The following is a 16,954-nucleotide window of genomic DNA, read 5'->3' on the forward strand; positions in this document are numbered from 1 at the left end:
GCTTTGAATTTCAACAATTCCATTTAAAATTATTAAAAATCAGCAAGATCACTTCTTTTTTAAAAAAATCCAAGCCCATATTTGGACAGAGGTGATGTTATGACAAATGGTAGCTTGGTTCTTCATGTAACAAAATGAATAATGAAAAGGAATCTTATTATGAAAACAGTAATCCAATATCCTAAAGTAAACCAATGCCTCTTCCTTGGATGCCCCCGAAATTATTAGTGGATGAAGACAGTCAAAAACAAAGCAAAAAGTTTTTTCTGCACATAATTAATCCTCTGAATTAAGTACCACAGAATAACACAATATTTTTAAATGATTACGTAGCTGACCAGATGCAACATAGGACTCCTACAACTTTAAGAGTTAATCAGAAGAAGGAATTTCAGTAGATGTAACCTCTACTGTTGCATCTGCCAAAACGGCTTCTTCTATACAACTATTCAAGATATGAGAATCCTGTCCTCATTGGCATTTAGTAATCCTATGTAGTAAGGGTACAGATTGGAAGTGTATTACTGTATGTGCATTGAACATAATTTCTATGTGCAGAATAGGTGGCTGGAAGCCAGTCATATCAGAAGTCAAATCCTGTGCTGCCACCATTCCATCCCGCCCTGTTGAGATCAGTCAGGAACAGCATTTCCTTTTTCCTTAAAGAGTGAACTGGAAGTGAACCCTGTCCTGTCCTGTCTGTCAGGCAGTGACCTCTAGGGATCAGCCACTCAGCACACGGTGACTGGAACATAGAGGGCTAGTCACTGTATTCGCTATACACCCCTACTGTGGTTTGCATAGGCACAAACCCAAATGTGCAAGTGAAGATAAAGATATCTTCAAGATATCATAATCTCCATGTTCAGAGACAGTAAATCATGGCTGGAAGCTAAAAACAAAATAAGTTTGGCAACTGCCCACCTGAGATGAAAATAGGAGCGAACAATCCACGAGAGAAACATCAGATCATAGAAATGATAGATTATATTCCCAAATAAAATGGCATATTTAGAACTCCGTGCCAAACATCACCAATCATACCTGTCAAAAGAGTCTGTAGCTACTTTGTAGAGGTAAATAAAGAGTTTACTGCAGTGCCTTAAAGTAGGTGACACAGAATCCATGGAGATGAGGTCATCTTCCAACAGTCTTTGAAATGGCTGGGTGTTTGAAGGGAAGATGTTCAAAGGGCTGATTTTCCTGGAGTCTGAGAAACAGCCAAGTAACCTCACAGCATCTGCCAGCTTTTCGTACTGGATCTCTGTTCTGAAGAAGTAGGAATTGGCTGGCTCGTAGCGCATGGCTGCAGTCAAGGTGCAGAGTACAGTGTGGAGCAGCTCAAACACTTGATTCTGGTTCACTTTCTCCCAGCCATTCTTAGGCGGAGAACACAAGGATCTTTCCATAGCAACAAGCAATGACGTGACATACACAAATCCACCAACTTTTCTGAAAACCGTTCTTGTGCGATGACTCTCTTTTAGCACAGACAGGAGGGCCTGCAAGGATATTTAAACAAGGGGAAATAAACAGGATAAAACTGAGACCCAAACATTGCTGTGCCAAAACTCTCTAAGCTTTATTTGAACTGTTCAGACACAGAAGTTTGAAATTCTCCCCAGACAAATTTGCATGACCGAAAAATAGCCTTCCTTTTTAGATACAAAAACCAATTTTGAGAGATTAACTTGGTGTATGAAACAGTTCTGGGATTCACCCCAAATACAAAATGGTGCTTTCAGCTGTGTGATTTTTTTCTCATAACTGACTGTACAAATCCGCACGGCCAAGTTCACAGAATCTTTTCATTAGACAAAAAAGCTTACATGCATAAAAAACCAATTCAGGGAAGCTTCCCCAGCAACTGGACTGAAGCTCAAGCAGAAGCCTTTTATATACTCTCTTAAGCATGTTGGGAGACAAGATGAAACCTTGCAGAACTCCCTGGCATAAATGCCACAGGTCTGAGCAGAAGTCCCCAGCGCCCCATTCTGGAACCTACCCTCTGGAATCAAAACCCTACGAGGCCTTAATGCCAGGTCCAAGGCCACCTTTACCAGCTCAGGTAGGGAGTTTGTAAGGCGGCAGAGCAAGCAATGTGCTAAAACTGTTTTGATTTTCAAATCATACATTTTTAATGGAACTGTATTGAATTAATGTTATGAGCAAAAATGAGATACATCAAATAAATAAATAGTGAAAATGCCAAATTATGTAAAAGAACATGTAGGAAGTCAAATCAGGTAGAAAAACTGGTCCAGAAAATGTACTAGTATGATAAACAAAGATGCCATGTGTTTTTCTTTCATAATATTTACCTTGTATCTATTTTGTTTTATTTACAAATTAATTTTAAAAATAAATGCACTACATAGTTGCAGTTCTGTGCACTGCCCAAAAGCTGTAAGAACTGCTGGAAAAAGATGCAATACTGATGATGACTACAAAGACACAATGCAAACATTTCCACTATACATTAGCAAACACTTCCTAATCAGGAGATCATTTAGGCAAACAAAGAAGTGTTATCAGCACACTTAAATCTTCATCCATTTGAATTATATTTTTAAAAAGAAGCCCTAAGATCTGGATTTCCTGCAGGGAAATTTTTGAGTATGTAATTTTTCTCTTATGTTTATCATTCATACACTCAAGTAACAGGGTCCGCTCAGAACAGTTTCCCACAGGAGAAAAAGCATGTTTCAGATCACAGATGTGAAGTGAGATGTTGTTATTGTGTTTGAACCAGTAAGTTAGTTAGTCATTTTAGAACATTGATAGCTTCTATTTTATTGAACTCACTCTTAATATGTCAGTCTTCAGCTGCAGTTCTGTAGGTGGAGCAGAATGCATCAGTCCCAAAAGAGTTCCCATGTCATCGTCACCACTTGGGGATAACACCAACTGCTGGATTATCATCAGTGCATGTTGCCTGCACTGTGGATATCTTACTATGTTATGCACACACCTTGCTCCACCAAACTCCCTGAAGATACCTACAAGGAACACAAGTATGAAGGAATGGCTATAGTACCACTAGGTACATTGTCTGTCTAACCATATTGGCACAAATGTCCTCAATGGCTGCCAGTTCAAAGACAGGCTACCAGTAAACATTTAGAATAAATGCAACAAGGTCATACTTAATTTTCCCCACAAGAGGATAAGCATTAAATAGGTTGTAACACAAGCAAACACAACATCTCAATAGCAGAGATAATAGGCGTTTCTACACACCACTTCTACCTGTCCCTCCACCCATTAGGCAGCAGGATCATTACCAAATCAGCACTGACTTGTAAAAACCATATTCTATCAGCAGGGCACTAGCACTGGGGTCTGGAAAGCCACTGGTCAATATCCTGACTAACACTGTATCTGTACCAAAGTGGTAACATCCCCACTTGGGAAGTATGGGTGCTGTAAAGGGAGCAGGGGCTCCATATCCCCCTCAATCCCACCTCAAATAGAGGTGTGCTTTGCAACTTAAAAAACACACCCCTGAGAGCTGCATGATCCTCAGGGACATATTTTCAGGTTGCTCAGAGTGCTTTTAGAGCAGGGCTGCTCAGCTTCGGCCCTCCTACAGATGTTGGCCTACAACTCCGATGATCCCTAGCTATTGGCTACTATGGCTGGTGATTATGGGAGCTGTAGTCCAAAAAAACTAGGGGGCCAAAGTTGAGTAGTACTGTTCTAGGGGAAAGGGAGATCAGTTGAAATAGCACACACTTCACCCAGCGCCCGAGCAGTCATGTGTCCAAAGCAAGGACACTATAGCCGGGCATCCTTTTGCCACACGGACACAGCATTAGGATGCTGACCAGTACATTTTAAAACTTTGCCAGGTTCTGCCCATGACCTAGTAGTTTTTTCCAGGCACTGATCACAAGTTATGAGATTACACTTTGCCTGTCCGGGTGACTCCCCAGGTTCTGGCCTGGCTTCATCCCTAAACCTTTGCCTATGACTTCTTAGGTTCTGCCCCAACTCTGCCTGCCATTGTTCTGCCTAATGGCTTCAGCTGGAAGGCCAGTATATTTTAGGTTACAAGCCTAAAAGGGGGGGGGGAGGAATGTAGGAGCAACAACAGAGATTCCGGATCAGTGCAGCTAACAATTATGCAGGCACATCATGCCAGGTGTATGCATCCAGGAAATGTAATCTATTAGATTGCTTGTGAAGGCTAAAAATTGGCAGGACACGCCACTTTCATGTAAAGAAACAGAAAGCCACTATTCTTCTCTCCAGACCTTTTTATTGCATAGATTTAAAGAAAATTAAAATTAAAAACTACAAATAAAGAACAGACGTTTTGACATACAGACATCAACTTCAATGTTCCATGTTTCACTGTTTAAAATCCACACTCTTATATCTAGTTTTCTTAGTTTAACTTGTTTAAGAACACATGGGATCAACGCTAATGTAGTATGCACAACCATCAAGAAACAGCAGTTAGTAAGATCTAGACTATACGATTAAAAAGTGTGAAATTAAAGCCTGCCCAATCTGTGAAAATGGGGAAGGGATCTGCAAGCAAAAAAGGAGTTATTTACAAAGTCACCTGTACAGAAAGGTACACTGGTACCACATGCTCCAAAAGGCAGGAAGTAGTCATACTTGAAAATCCTTAACCCAGTGCATATGGGCGGATCTCCTCAGTGCTGAAAACAGCTCAAGCTACAGAATGAAAACCACATAACATAACAGAGAATATACAACAATATACGAACAATAATGAAGAGAACGATAGAAAAACTGTCCCCCTACAACCAGATAATCAGCTCCAGTCTAACACAACCCGGGTGGGCCTTGGGTGACCTCTTCTACACCAGCCAGAAGACACCTTCACAGTGAGTACCAATGTACCTTTCTCGGCTGGTGTAGGAGGTCACCCAAGCTTGGGACATACCACAGCACCAACCACAGGAGGGAAAATACCCAAGCTGGAGCTACTGACCCGGAAGGACCCGTTGCAGGACCCTCCGACCAAATGCCGCTCTGGCAGCTTCATTTTCATCCCACTTGTAATGCCTTGGAAATGTAAAAAGCAACGACCAAGTAGCTGCCTTGCAAATCCCTTCAAGGGACGCCGGTGAAGATAACACAGCGGAAGTGGCTGCCGATGTAGTTGAGTGTGCCGTAATCTGGCCATGCACCAGAAGTTTCTGGGCTTCATACAACACCGTAATGCATGAATGGACCCAACAAGCGATAATGGCTGTAGAGACCTTGCATCCCATCTTAGAAGCCTTAAAGGCCACAAAAAGAGCATCTGACTTACGAAAAGCCTGCATCCTGTCAATATATATCTTCAACGCCCACCTGACATCCAGACGGTGCCACTCCTTCTCTGCAGGGTGACGAGCATCCGGACAAAAAGAAGGTAATTAAATGTCCACCTCACGATTAAACTGAGATTTTACCTTAGGGATAAACAAAGGATCCGGGATAAGTCTCACAGAGTCCTTAGAGAAAATACACAAATTACTCTTAACTGACAGAGCCTGCAATTTAGAAACCCTCCTGGCCAATGTTACAGCTACTAAAAAGGCCACCTTCCAGGACAAAATCTGCAAAGACACAGATCAAAGTGGTTCAAATGGCAGAAACTGCAGACCCCGCAACACAATATGCAAATCCCATGATGGAAAACGATGGGAGACCGGTGGAGACAACAAAGCTGCCCCCCTCAAGAACTTGCATAGAAGAGGGTGCCGTGCCTGAACGAACACTGATGAGAAACGAACGCTGATGAGGAAACAACATCTGGATCAAGCACGCCGCCTGGCGTTTAAGCGTGTTGGGTTTCAGACCAAGTGCAAGGCCATCCTGAGGAAAACCTAGTAATTCCCTCGACCTGCATTTGTCCAGCTGCAGGGAGCGCTTTGCTGTCCAACGCAGAAAACTACGCCAAGTCAATTGGTAAATCTTGTTGGCTGAACACTTTCTAGACAGAAGGATGGTAAATCGGACCTTGACACAGCAGATCTGGATGGTCTGGCAATCTGAGTGGATGACCTACGGTCAAGTTGACAATCTCGGAAAACCAAGGCCCTCTGGGCCAAAAAGCCGCAATCAATACCATGGATGCCCGTGACCCCCGCAGCTTCCTGAGGCAATGGGAGAGCAGCGGCACTGGAGGAAATGCATACAGCAGACACGGAGGCCATGGCACCGATAGCGCATCCATCTCTTCTGCCCCCAACGTCGGAAAACGTGAGTAAAACCTCTGAATCTTGGCGTTCAGAGGATATGCAAACAAATCTATCTGGGGACACCCCAGCCACTTTGTCAGCCACCAAAATACTTGAGGGTGCAGGCCCCATTCTGCCGGCTGGATCTCCTGCCGTCTTAGCCATGCCTGAATGTTGGAAATTCTGTTTACATGATGGCCCAGAATGGATATTAAGTTGTTCTCCGCCCAATCCAACAACTCCACAGACTGAAAAGAGATCTTGACTTTGTCCCCCCTTGCCTGTTTATGTGTGCCTTGGTTGAGATGTTGTCTGTACACACTAAGATGTTCCTTCCCTTCACCAAGGGCGTGAAGGCTTTTAGGGCCAGAAAGACAGCCCGCAGCTCGAGCCAGTTTGTGCTATGGAGCGACTCCTCCACCGACCAAAGCCCCTGGGCAGACCTGTTCTGACAGTGAGCCCCCCAGCCCGATAGGCTGGCGTCTGTCATGAACATCACTCTCGGGTTCTATAAACAGCTTGCCCTTGTCTAGGTTCCCCGGGCCGTCAAATGAATCGACTCGCGAAGAGACACCTAAGAGGAATGTTCTTGTCACGCTTGAGAGCAATCCTGTGCTGGTAAGGGAGGAAAGCCCACTGTAACTGCCGTAGATGAAACCTCGCCCAAGGCACCGATTCCATAGCCGCCACCATGAGACCCAACAACCTTGCCAGATTGAGAAGGCTGGCCCACGGTCTCGAAGCAATCACACGAGCCAGTGACGATAAGACCTCCATCCAATCCTGTGGCAGAAACAGTTTGCCTACTGAGGTGTCCATTACCATGCCCAGATGACGAAGGCTCTGTGTGGGCGTCAGGTGACTCTTGCCCACATTTATCAAAAACCCATGGGCACATAACACAGACATTGTTCTGGACAGAGCCGACCAAACTGCCCCTTCCGAACTCGCATGGATGAGCAAGTTGTCGAGGTAACAATACAGGTGGACCCCCTCAGTGCATAAAGTGGCCACTAGCGGACTAGAACCTTTGTAAAAACTCAGGGGGCTGATGAGAGACCAAAAGGAAGGGCTCTGTACTGATAATGCCTCCCCATGTAGCAGAAGCGGAGTATATGTCGACTGAGTGGAATGGGGATGTGTAAATAGGCCTCCTGGAGATCTATTGAAGCCATGTAGTCCCCCATCTGCAATGTCTCTGAGATGGTACAAAGGGTTTCCATCCTGAACCTCCTTTTTATCACAAAGCGGTTGACTGGGTATAGGTTGAGATCTGCCCTGGCCGATCCGTCCTTTTTTGACACCGTAAAAATCACAGAATAGATGCCCTTGCCTCCCTGAAGAGGTGGGACCTCCTCTATGGCCCCCTATAGCCACCAGATACTGAATAGCCATAGACAACCCCTTGTGCTTTTCCGGTTTCCTGGATCTAGGGGTAAGGAGGAATCTGTTTTCTGGGGGGCTGGCCAGCTCCACTTTGTACCCGTGTAGGATAATGGAAAGAACCCACCTGTCATTGATGGATTCTTTCCAAATGGGCCAAATGACGGGCCCCCATTTTGACTGAGTGGGAGTCAGGACTGCTGCTTGGGGCCCCGCTGCTGGTTTCCGAAAGACTGACGGTTCTGCTCATTGAACCCTTGCCTGCCTTGGCCTCTAGATCTGTTCCACTGCGATCAAAAAGGCCTAAAAGTCTCCATCCTACAAAACTGAGGTCTAAACGCCCTGAAGGTTTGTGTCGGTCTACGATTAAAACTCTTGTCCTGCTTCCTAGGGGCTGATGGCAGAGCCCTGAGCTTATCCTTCGTTTCAATAAGGACCTCTTTCAGGGCCTCATCCCCAATTAGCTTCCCCCCAGCATAGGGAACAGCAGCTAAATTAGCCCTAGATGTATTATCAACTTTCCAATATTTCAGCCATATGTTGCGTCTTGCCAGGACACCTGCACTGACCGCACGTGCCGAGAACTGAACATTGTCCAGAGCAGCATCCGCTGAAAAGGCAGCTGCCCTCTGCAGACAAAGTAGCTTATGCCACATCTTAGATTGATCAGCAGGATGGTCATTGGGTAATTTGCCAATCCACAAGACCGATGCTCTAGACACCAAGGACGCAGTGGTGTCAGCTCTGGTGGCCATTGCTGAAGCCTTGTGGGCCCTGCGCAGTGCAGATTCTGCTTTTCTGTCTCCTGGCTCCTTAAAAGAGAAGTCCCCATCCTTGGGTACCACTATGCTACTAAGTAGGGCCCCGAAGGGAGCATCCAAAAGTGGCACCTTAAGCAAGTCCAGAGTCTCCTCCTCAAAGCTGTACAATTTGCTAGCCAATGCCAACATACGCTTTGGGAGTCGCAATAGCCGCCCATTCCTCCTTGATGGTATTAGTAAAGCTCTCAGGTATCACTGATTTAATCTGTGGTACCTTAGCCTTAGGCAGCACCAAGGAGCCCTTGGACACAGGAGAGACCTGTTCCTCTGTAACTGGCTGCAGATCAAGCGCAGCAATAGCCTGGTTAATTAGTGGCTGAAAATCCTCCATAAGAGAGAGCCTCTGACTGTGTAAGTTTGCTGCACAGTCCTCAATAATCTCCCCCTCTTCCAAGGAGGAGGGCCCCTTGTCTGGGTTGCCCAGCAATGTCTCCGACCCACTGCCCCTGGGTCGCAATAAATCTGGGGAGTCCTCTCCTGACTCGTCTGAAGACCTCCCCCTACCCCTGGGCACAGAGTCCTGGCGTATAGCTATTCTGGGCTGCTTAGCGGGCACCGTCTCCTCCTGAGAGTCTGAGGACGACACATGGGTCACAGCCTGCCTTGCAATGCCTTGTAGGCTTCCGCGCTTTAAGCGCTACTGCCAGTGAGACCTGAACGGCCTCCTGAATCCAGCCCTTTACAGCAGCAGCATTGGGGGGAACCCCCACATTCCCTGTAGGAGTAGGCCCTGAGGGAGGGGCCACATAGGGGGCATCTGCACCCACCTCCTCACACCCCTGAGCAAGTCCCGATCTCACCGGGGGGAGCTGTTCATGGCCTTCTGGGTGCTCCGACACCCTGTCCACGGGCCCAGCACCGCCTGCCTCATCATCCCGCACATCCTCCCTGTCTGATTCCGACGGGCTCTGGGGCGGCCACTCCTGCTGACGTTCCTTTCGGCGCAGCCCCAGTACTTGCTGAGGCAGTCCTCCTCCTGCACGCCCAACTGCTAGGGAAAGGAGTTGGTGGGGGGGAGGCCAAATCTCGCAGGCTTACCTTGCCCGCACCGCCGGGCGAAAGCTCTCCCACCAACGAGGCCTCCTTGTCGGGACGCCTCCGCTTCTTGTGCCGCCACTTGTGTCCTGCTACGGTGGATTGCTGGTGGCATGAATTGCGCCCAGTCTCCTCACCGGTATCTGGCGACAGAGAGGACCGCTGTGGCCTACTGGCACCAGCAAGGTCATCTGATACATTCGCCATTTTCCTTACAGAATTTGCGCAGTCCCGAGTTTTTGGCGGGAACAGGCGCTGACGGGCGGATCTCTACCTAACGGCCAGGAGTCCGAAGGTCTTCTTAGTGGACATCGGCCAAAGGGTCGGCAAGAGGTGGGGAGAGGTAACGAATAACAGAACAGACAGTAGAAGAACAGATATGAAATAATTTTTTTTTAATTTACATTTTTTTCTTTTTAATTTTTTTCTTTTTCTTTTTTCTTTAGTAACTAGAGAAAACTAATAGTAGTAGAATACCAGGTGAAGAATAGATTGGAAATAGTAAAAAATAATAGGAATATAAGCAGAAGAAAAGAAGAGGCCTAGTAAACAAGGCCAGAGCCAGCGAGCTGTAATGCGAGCCTTCTGGAGCAAAGGCAGGAAGTAGAACTGAGGAGATCCGCCCACATGCACTGGGTTAAGGATCTTCAAGTATGACTACTTCCTGCCTTCTGGAGCATGTGGGGGGATGTAATCCCAAGCTTGGGTGACCTCCTACACCAGCCGAGAATGTGAAAATTATATAGGAGGATATTTGGTTACTAGATTCAAATAACACCTAGCAGATGCCAAATACATAAACAGGGAAAGGCCATGGTCAGTTCATATGAAAAATAAACACAAAGGAAAACCAATGCCTTTTAAAATAAGCATCTTAAGAGTCTGAAGAATGTATGCTCAAAAGAAATAAGGGAAGCATTGTATTTAGACAAGTTTCCTCCGGGGGTCAATGGTAAGGAAGAGTTGAAAGAAATCTTAAAGTATATAGGCTATTAAAGGGTAAGCAGTGATTTAGTTTACACCCTCCCCTTTCATTTTTCTGTCCAAATTAGTGTTAAGCAGGCAAAGCTGTGAGTCATCAATTTCCACCAACACCCCCCCCTTTTCCCCATGAGCTAAACAGGTGATTGATTAGATTTAGGAAGAGTATCTGGGATATAAGAATGTGGATTTTAAACAGTGAGAAAGGAACAGTGAAGCTGACATCTGTATGTCGAAACATCTGTTCTTTATTTGTAGTTTTTAATTTTCTTTTAATCTACGCAATAAAATGATCTGGAGAGAAGAATTTGGTATAGATCCATTATGAGTATTGCGTCGCCAGTATATCAACTAATTTATAGGACACACTGCTAACTTAACCTTTGGTGGGTTGCAGTGGTTAGGAGGTACAGGTGAAAACAAAAAACAAAACATAGACTCAATTCATCACTAGGTTCTCTAAGATACTGTGTCCAGAGAAACAATGCTGTTATATCAGTCATTTCCCTCCACACGTAATTTCATATCTGATAGCTGAAAAAGAAATGAAGGGCTTGCATTATGCCATAAAGCATTGCAGAGATTAACCACAGCCTCTGAAAAGAATGTTTCTGATACTACATTTTGAAAACAAATGCATTCTAAACCACAAATCTCAATATTTTAAATGGGAAGATGCTAGAAATAACTTTTTTTTCTGTAATAATCTATTTTACTATGGGAAATGATCAGCTGACTCTTACAAGGCAAATTAAAAACATTAAATATTCTGCTATTAATATATCCTTTTCCTATCAAGGTCAAAAACCTGTCAGGCACATCACTGCCACATTTAAAGGGATCAGATAACTCTATATTGGTTTTTATTTTTTAAGTGCATTTCAAGGCCAGTGCCTCAATCACTGTATCAGTCATTTGCCAAAATACCTGCATTTGTGTTCGATCCTTGGAGCAGCACTGTCAGGGTCTCCATAACCAGTAAAGCAAGCTGTTTTTGGTCTTCAAATGAACTGTTGTTTTTTGAGTCCCCTAGAAAACAGTTTCGGAAAATCACAATGAAAAGAGTATAAAGTATGTGGTGTATGTGTGTGCACACGCGCATATGTATGTATTGCCTAGTATACAAAAGGTAAAGTGTGCCGTCAAGTCGATTTCGACTCCTGGCGCCCACAGAGCCCTGTGATTGTCTTTGGTAGAATACAGGAAGGGTTTACCATTGCCTCTTCCCATGCAGTATGAGATGATGCCTTTCAGCATCTTCCTATATCGCTGCTGCCCGATACAGGTGTTTCCCATAGTCTGGGAAACATACCAGCAGGGATTCAAACCGGCAACTTTCTGCCTGTTAGTCAAGCATTTCCCTGCTGCAACACTTAAGGTGACGCCTATTATACAACTATCATTAAAATAAATGCTAAGAGGTAGTACAGCAGCAGCAGGAGACATTGGGCTGTTTGGTACTGAACTGTCTGAACTTTACAAGTCCAGTGTGAAAAATGGTTTTAATCTGAGACACCGAGTATGACCTAAAGGGACATATAAGGTGCATCAATAGAGTGTGTGTGTGTGTCTGTGTCTGTGTCTGTGTGTCTGTGTGATTTTTAAAACTAAAAGAAATTTTGCAGGTAGGAACTGGTTTACTCTTGGAAGCAATCTCATTGTCTCATGAGATTCTGCAGAAAAACCAAGCTCTCTTTCTTAGGAGAATTTCAAAAGCAGCCTTGGGTTGACTCTGATTGGGAGGATAAGAAAAAATGGAGATTATATACATTTTGTGGTAAACAGTATATATTATAACTGCCAGAGGTCCGAAGGAACCTGCATTGCCCAAGCAGCAGATAACTCTTTGGGGCCCAGTATTTTTGCTCTAGTAGCAGTCTGCCCCATTCCTCAATCCCCACTGCTTCAGAACTCAACAACTGCCAAAGATGCTGAAGAGCTCGCACTGCCCAGTCAGAGGAGGATTGTGTGGAGCCTAACATATTGTTCTAGAAGCGGCCTCCCTCCATTCTGAAAACTCCTGCATCTGCCAAAAAACCCTTTCCTGAATATCATCTCTATTTGTCACCTTTACCTGCTTTCTTCCCTAACCTACTTCAAATCCGTAATTGAAACCTACCTTTTCCCTGAAGCCTTTGGTCCAACCCTCTACTACCCATATAATACTGCAACAAAGCCCAAGTAAATGTACATGAAATAACAGCATATTTTGACCATGCCTTGCCCTTGCTCTGTTCTCCCTTGCATATCTTTTTAGATTGTGAGCCCCCTGGGACAGGGAACTGTCTTCTCATTCTGCATGAAGCATCATGCATACAATTGGCACTGCAACAACAAGAACAGGTACAAATTCCCCATAATAAAACAAAAGCAGAGGTAAGAAAGAGAATGCAAGAAGGCAGGAATAAAATAATGATTTTTTAATAATTACCTTGCTCATTCAGAACTTGTGTAGGCTCTTTCAAAAGAGCTGCATATTTATGTAAAAGGTTCACCATCACCTCCAGGAGTCCCACCTCCCTGAAGACATCCTTAAAGATGTAGTCATGCCGTGTGAATTTAAGTAGCGTCTTCATTGCAATGATGCTACATGGGTAAGAGGCGCTGGATTTTAAGAGGATACTGACGCTGATGAGTTCTTTGCAAGGGATGTAATTCAAACTAAAGACGACAAATTCAAGCATCTCAAAGTATTTGGCCTGTACTTCTGGAAGTTTAGAAATTTTTTCTGCAAACTGGGACAAAGTGTGTTGGGATTCCAGGATGAAGTAGTTGGCATTGTCTGCAATATATATATTTAAGATGGCATCAAGGATAATTTGTGCAAGGTAGCTGGTTTTTGCTTTCAGAAAGGCATTCTGAAGGACAGAGAAGGCTTGGATATTTCTCACATTGTGACCTACAACAAGACAGATAGATAGGGTAAGACAGACAGATATGGAAAACATACCAGTCAAGCTGCATGTTTATTCTCTGTTGCAAACAAGTGCATATTAGCTGAGCCTAAAGAGTGAACCATAGTAGAAGCTCCCCTTTCTCACAGAACAAGCAAGGCATCAGGAAAGCTGTGCCAACAGCAGGGGAACTATGCTTTTACAGGAGAGATGCTGAAGAAGAAAGGAGAGTCCAATGTATTCCTGCTTTTAGACCATCCAGCTTTGTAGGTGTAGAGATGATTTGATATATTTTGGGTATTACCATATCTGAAAGGATTGATTGGTTTTATAAATCTCTATATCACAGCCGGAGGGGAGGGGAGGAGAGCTGGTTTTGTGGTAGCAAACATGAATTGTCCTCTTTGCTAAGCAGAGTCCACCCTAGTTTGAATCTGAATGGGAAACAACATGTGTGAGCTCTGTAAGATATTCCCCTCAGGGGATGGGGCCGCTCTGGAAAGAGCACCTGCATGCTTGCATGCAGAAGGTTTCAAGTTCCCTCCCTGGCATCTCCAAGATCGGGCTAGGAGAGACTCCTGCCTGCAACCTTGGAGAAGCCTCTGCCAGTCTACCTATGTAGACTGAGACAATACTATGTAGACTGTAGACAATACTGAGTTAGATGGACAAATGGTCTAGAGATATGAAAATATGCATCCTTCAGGTTGATGGCCTTTTGGTAGAAGGCAGTTTCCTATGTCCTCAGAATGGTTAGGGTGTGCAAAAAGAACCCAAAGGCTAAGAGCAGCAAATTCTCCTGTGCTTTGGCCACCGGGACATTAAAAGATCTCTAGTTCCAGGAGGAAGGGAGTAAAAGGCACACTCCTCCAGGCAACTGCCAGTCCATAGCTACTAATGGAAGACTCCTCAGGAAGAAGACCACCTGGCTCCTTCCTGCTTTAGCTACAAGGAAACAGTCAAAATTGCATTTTAAAATGTTGTGAACCACTTTGAGGACATGATGATGGAAAAGTAGGATATAACATTTAACAATCAATATTGGTGAAATAAGTGATAATATATGGGTGTTATGAAGTATGGCTTCCTACCCATGCTAGAGCTAGGTAGTTCCAACTGAAACCATCATAATCATATTTGATTTAAACAAGTGCATAAGCACTATATAACAATAATGGTGAGGGGGGTGGGATTCCAAGGCTTACAATGTATCAGACAGCCAAGGCATATCAAGATGCAGCAAAGGTGAGTGGATCAATTTTCCCACACCACTCACTCTCAGGACTTAGCCATGTGAGAATGTTTCTAAGCCTAAATATATAAGAATCTCACCAGCAAGAACATCAGCAGTTGCAACCAAGCCACTGGAAACACACCCAGAGTCTATGAATGGTAGATGATTCTCCAGCTCTTCTAAACCTACTTTCTGCCTGTATTAGATTGGGGGGGGGGAGAGAGATTTTCCTTACCTTTGCCTGCAGGCTGTGGGACTGCAAATCCAGGCAATAGAAAAGGTGCCCCTGTGGTAACACCAGCTGGTTTTAATTCATTGACACCGTATGTCGTTAATGAGGTTATCAGATTAACCAAATCCTTCAAAGCATCCTTGGATTCTGCCTCTTTTGCTTGTTCTAACCTGCAGAAAGAAAGAGACCCACAGGCTTATCTGAGAATGAAGCCATTCATTCTACCAGCTGATTGCAAAGGATACTTTCTGTTAATTTGCATTCTAGAGCCAGGGCCCATTACAGCAGGCATATTATTTGGTGTAGCTGAGAAGTTCTAGGCTGCCCTTTAATAAAACTATCAGGGCAGTGCACAACCAAACAAAAACAAATACACAATATGCAAAACAGGAAAGGAGGCAGCAATAAGATCCCAGAAAATTCAGCAAAGTGAATAAAGAACAATGTTAAGATCAGGTTGGAATACCTGGGCAAATTTAACACCTGGTGTCAAAATGACACTCAAGTCAGCAACAGGGAATCTTCCCTGGACACTCAACCATCAGAATGTCATGATGGGGGGAAAAACTCCCAGTCACCAAAGACCTAATTTCAGGTGGGGGGGGTGACCTGGAAGAAGGCCTCCAATGACAAACACAGTATAAAGGCAGGCTCATGTCATGGCCTATTGGATACCCATGCTATTTAGAATCTCATAGAAAAGTACTCTGAATTGTGTTCAGAAACAGATTGATAGCCCTTTAAGTTTTGGCAAGATATATTCTGTACAGCTGTTCACCGTTAGCAAAAATGTAATCAGTTACTTGACAAATATTCAAAGGCAGTCCCATGTAAACATGCTATAGTAGTCCAACCTAAAGGTTACCAGTGCACAGATAATAGTGGCCAGGATATCTCTGTCCAGGAGGGATCACTGCCAATACTGACAGACCAACCATATTTGATGGAAGGCACTGCATGCTACGGAGGCCTCCAATGACAATACTGAAGCCAACAATACCCCAAGCTACAGACATGGTCCTTCATGGGGAATGTGTCACCATCCAAAACCCAATGAGGCTAACTATCTTCCAAAAGTACCTTCATCTTCTCTGGACTGAATTTCAGTTTATTGGCACTAGTTAAGCTATTTATTTATTTATTCATGCATGCATGCATGCATGCATGCATGCATTTATATACTGCCTTTCGTTAAAAGACAACCCCAAGGCGGTTTACAAAAGTTAAAACATACAATAAAAAGACAATTAAAACATCAAGCTAAAAAGTATAAAAACATATAAAAACAGACATAAAAACAATACAACAGATAAAAACACACAGAAGCAGCAGTAAAAACGATTATGCAATTCAATTCAATTGCTTCACCTGAATCTGATCAAAAAGAAAGACAGAAAGAATGGCATGCCATCAGTGGGATCCCACCTCTGCTAACTGAGCAAAGAGGCACCTTCTAAAGTGGTGGTTCTCTTATATTTTGCAGGGGGAGAGCAACTGGCCCTCTCTGACCCCAGCACAGCATCCCTCCGGTGGTTGTTGCTGATGTCTACCTTACGTTTCTTTTTAGATTGTGAGCCCTTTCGGGACAGGCAGCCGTCTTTATTTGTTTATCATTTCTATGTAAACTGCTTTGAGAACTTTTGTTGAAAAGTGGTATATAAATGTTTGTAGTAAAAGTAATATACTGGTGACATCTAACCTCAAATCCCTAGATTATCTCATTTGACAGTTTCTTGTAGATGGGATCCTGAAGCACAAATGTCACAGGGCCAAACAGTAATCTTCCAATACAAATTTCTGCAATCAGCGATACAAGCAGGAGTAGAACCACTGCAGTACAGTTCCCCTAATCTCCAAACCAGACAGCTTATCTGGGATACTATGGCTGATGGCATCAACAGCCATTGAGAGGTCCAGGAGAATTAACAGGGACTCATTTCCCTGTCTGTCTCCTGGCATCAGGACAACCAAATCAGTTTTCATGCCAAAGCCAGGCCTCACTGGAGTTGCATGGCAACCACTGGCTTGAGTAACTTGTCCAAGAAGGGGACAAGTTACACTGATAGTTGCTACACTGATAGTTGCAATACTACACTGATAGTTGCAATACACTGATAGTTGCTAAAATCCTCCCAGGAAGAAGTTCTTGAGAAGTGGTCTCACAACAACCA

At 44.2% G+C, this 16,954-nt stretch overlaps 1 protein-coding gene across 11 annotated transcripts in view; it reads right to left on the reverse strand.

Moving 5' to 3' along the window:
- Nucleotides 1-16,954, reverse strand: part of WDFY3 (WD repeat and FYVE domain containing 3) — a 256,663-nt gene that overhangs the window by 157,971 nt on the left and 81,738 nt on the right. For 10 of the 11 annotated variants that reach the window (XM_053255717.1, XM_053255716.1, XM_053255718.1 and 7 more), the window contains exons 8-12: nt 14,787-14,953; nt 12,855-13,322; nt 11,351-11,452; nt 2,806-2,999; nt 1,045-1,502 (exon numbers count right to left, since the gene is read on the reverse strand). In XM_053255717.1, the coding sequence (XP_053111692.1) occupies nt 1,045-1,502; nt 2,806-2,999; nt 11,351-11,452; nt 12,855-13,322; nt 14,787-14,953 (1,389 nt within the window). The remainder of the gene's footprint in view (nt 1-1,044; nt 1,503-2,805; nt 3,000-11,350; nt 11,453-12,854; nt 13,323-14,786; nt 14,954-16,954) is intronic. The other variant, XM_053255723.1, reaches the window with a different exon arrangement.

Source organism: Hemicordylus capensis, chromosome 5 (assembly GCF_027244095.1).
Source record: "Hemicordylus capensis ecotype Gifberg chromosome 5, rHemCap1.1.pri, whole genome shotgun sequence".
Taxonomy (NCBI): domain Eukaryota; kingdom Metazoa; phylum Chordata; class Lepidosauria; order Squamata; family Cordylidae; genus Hemicordylus; species Hemicordylus capensis.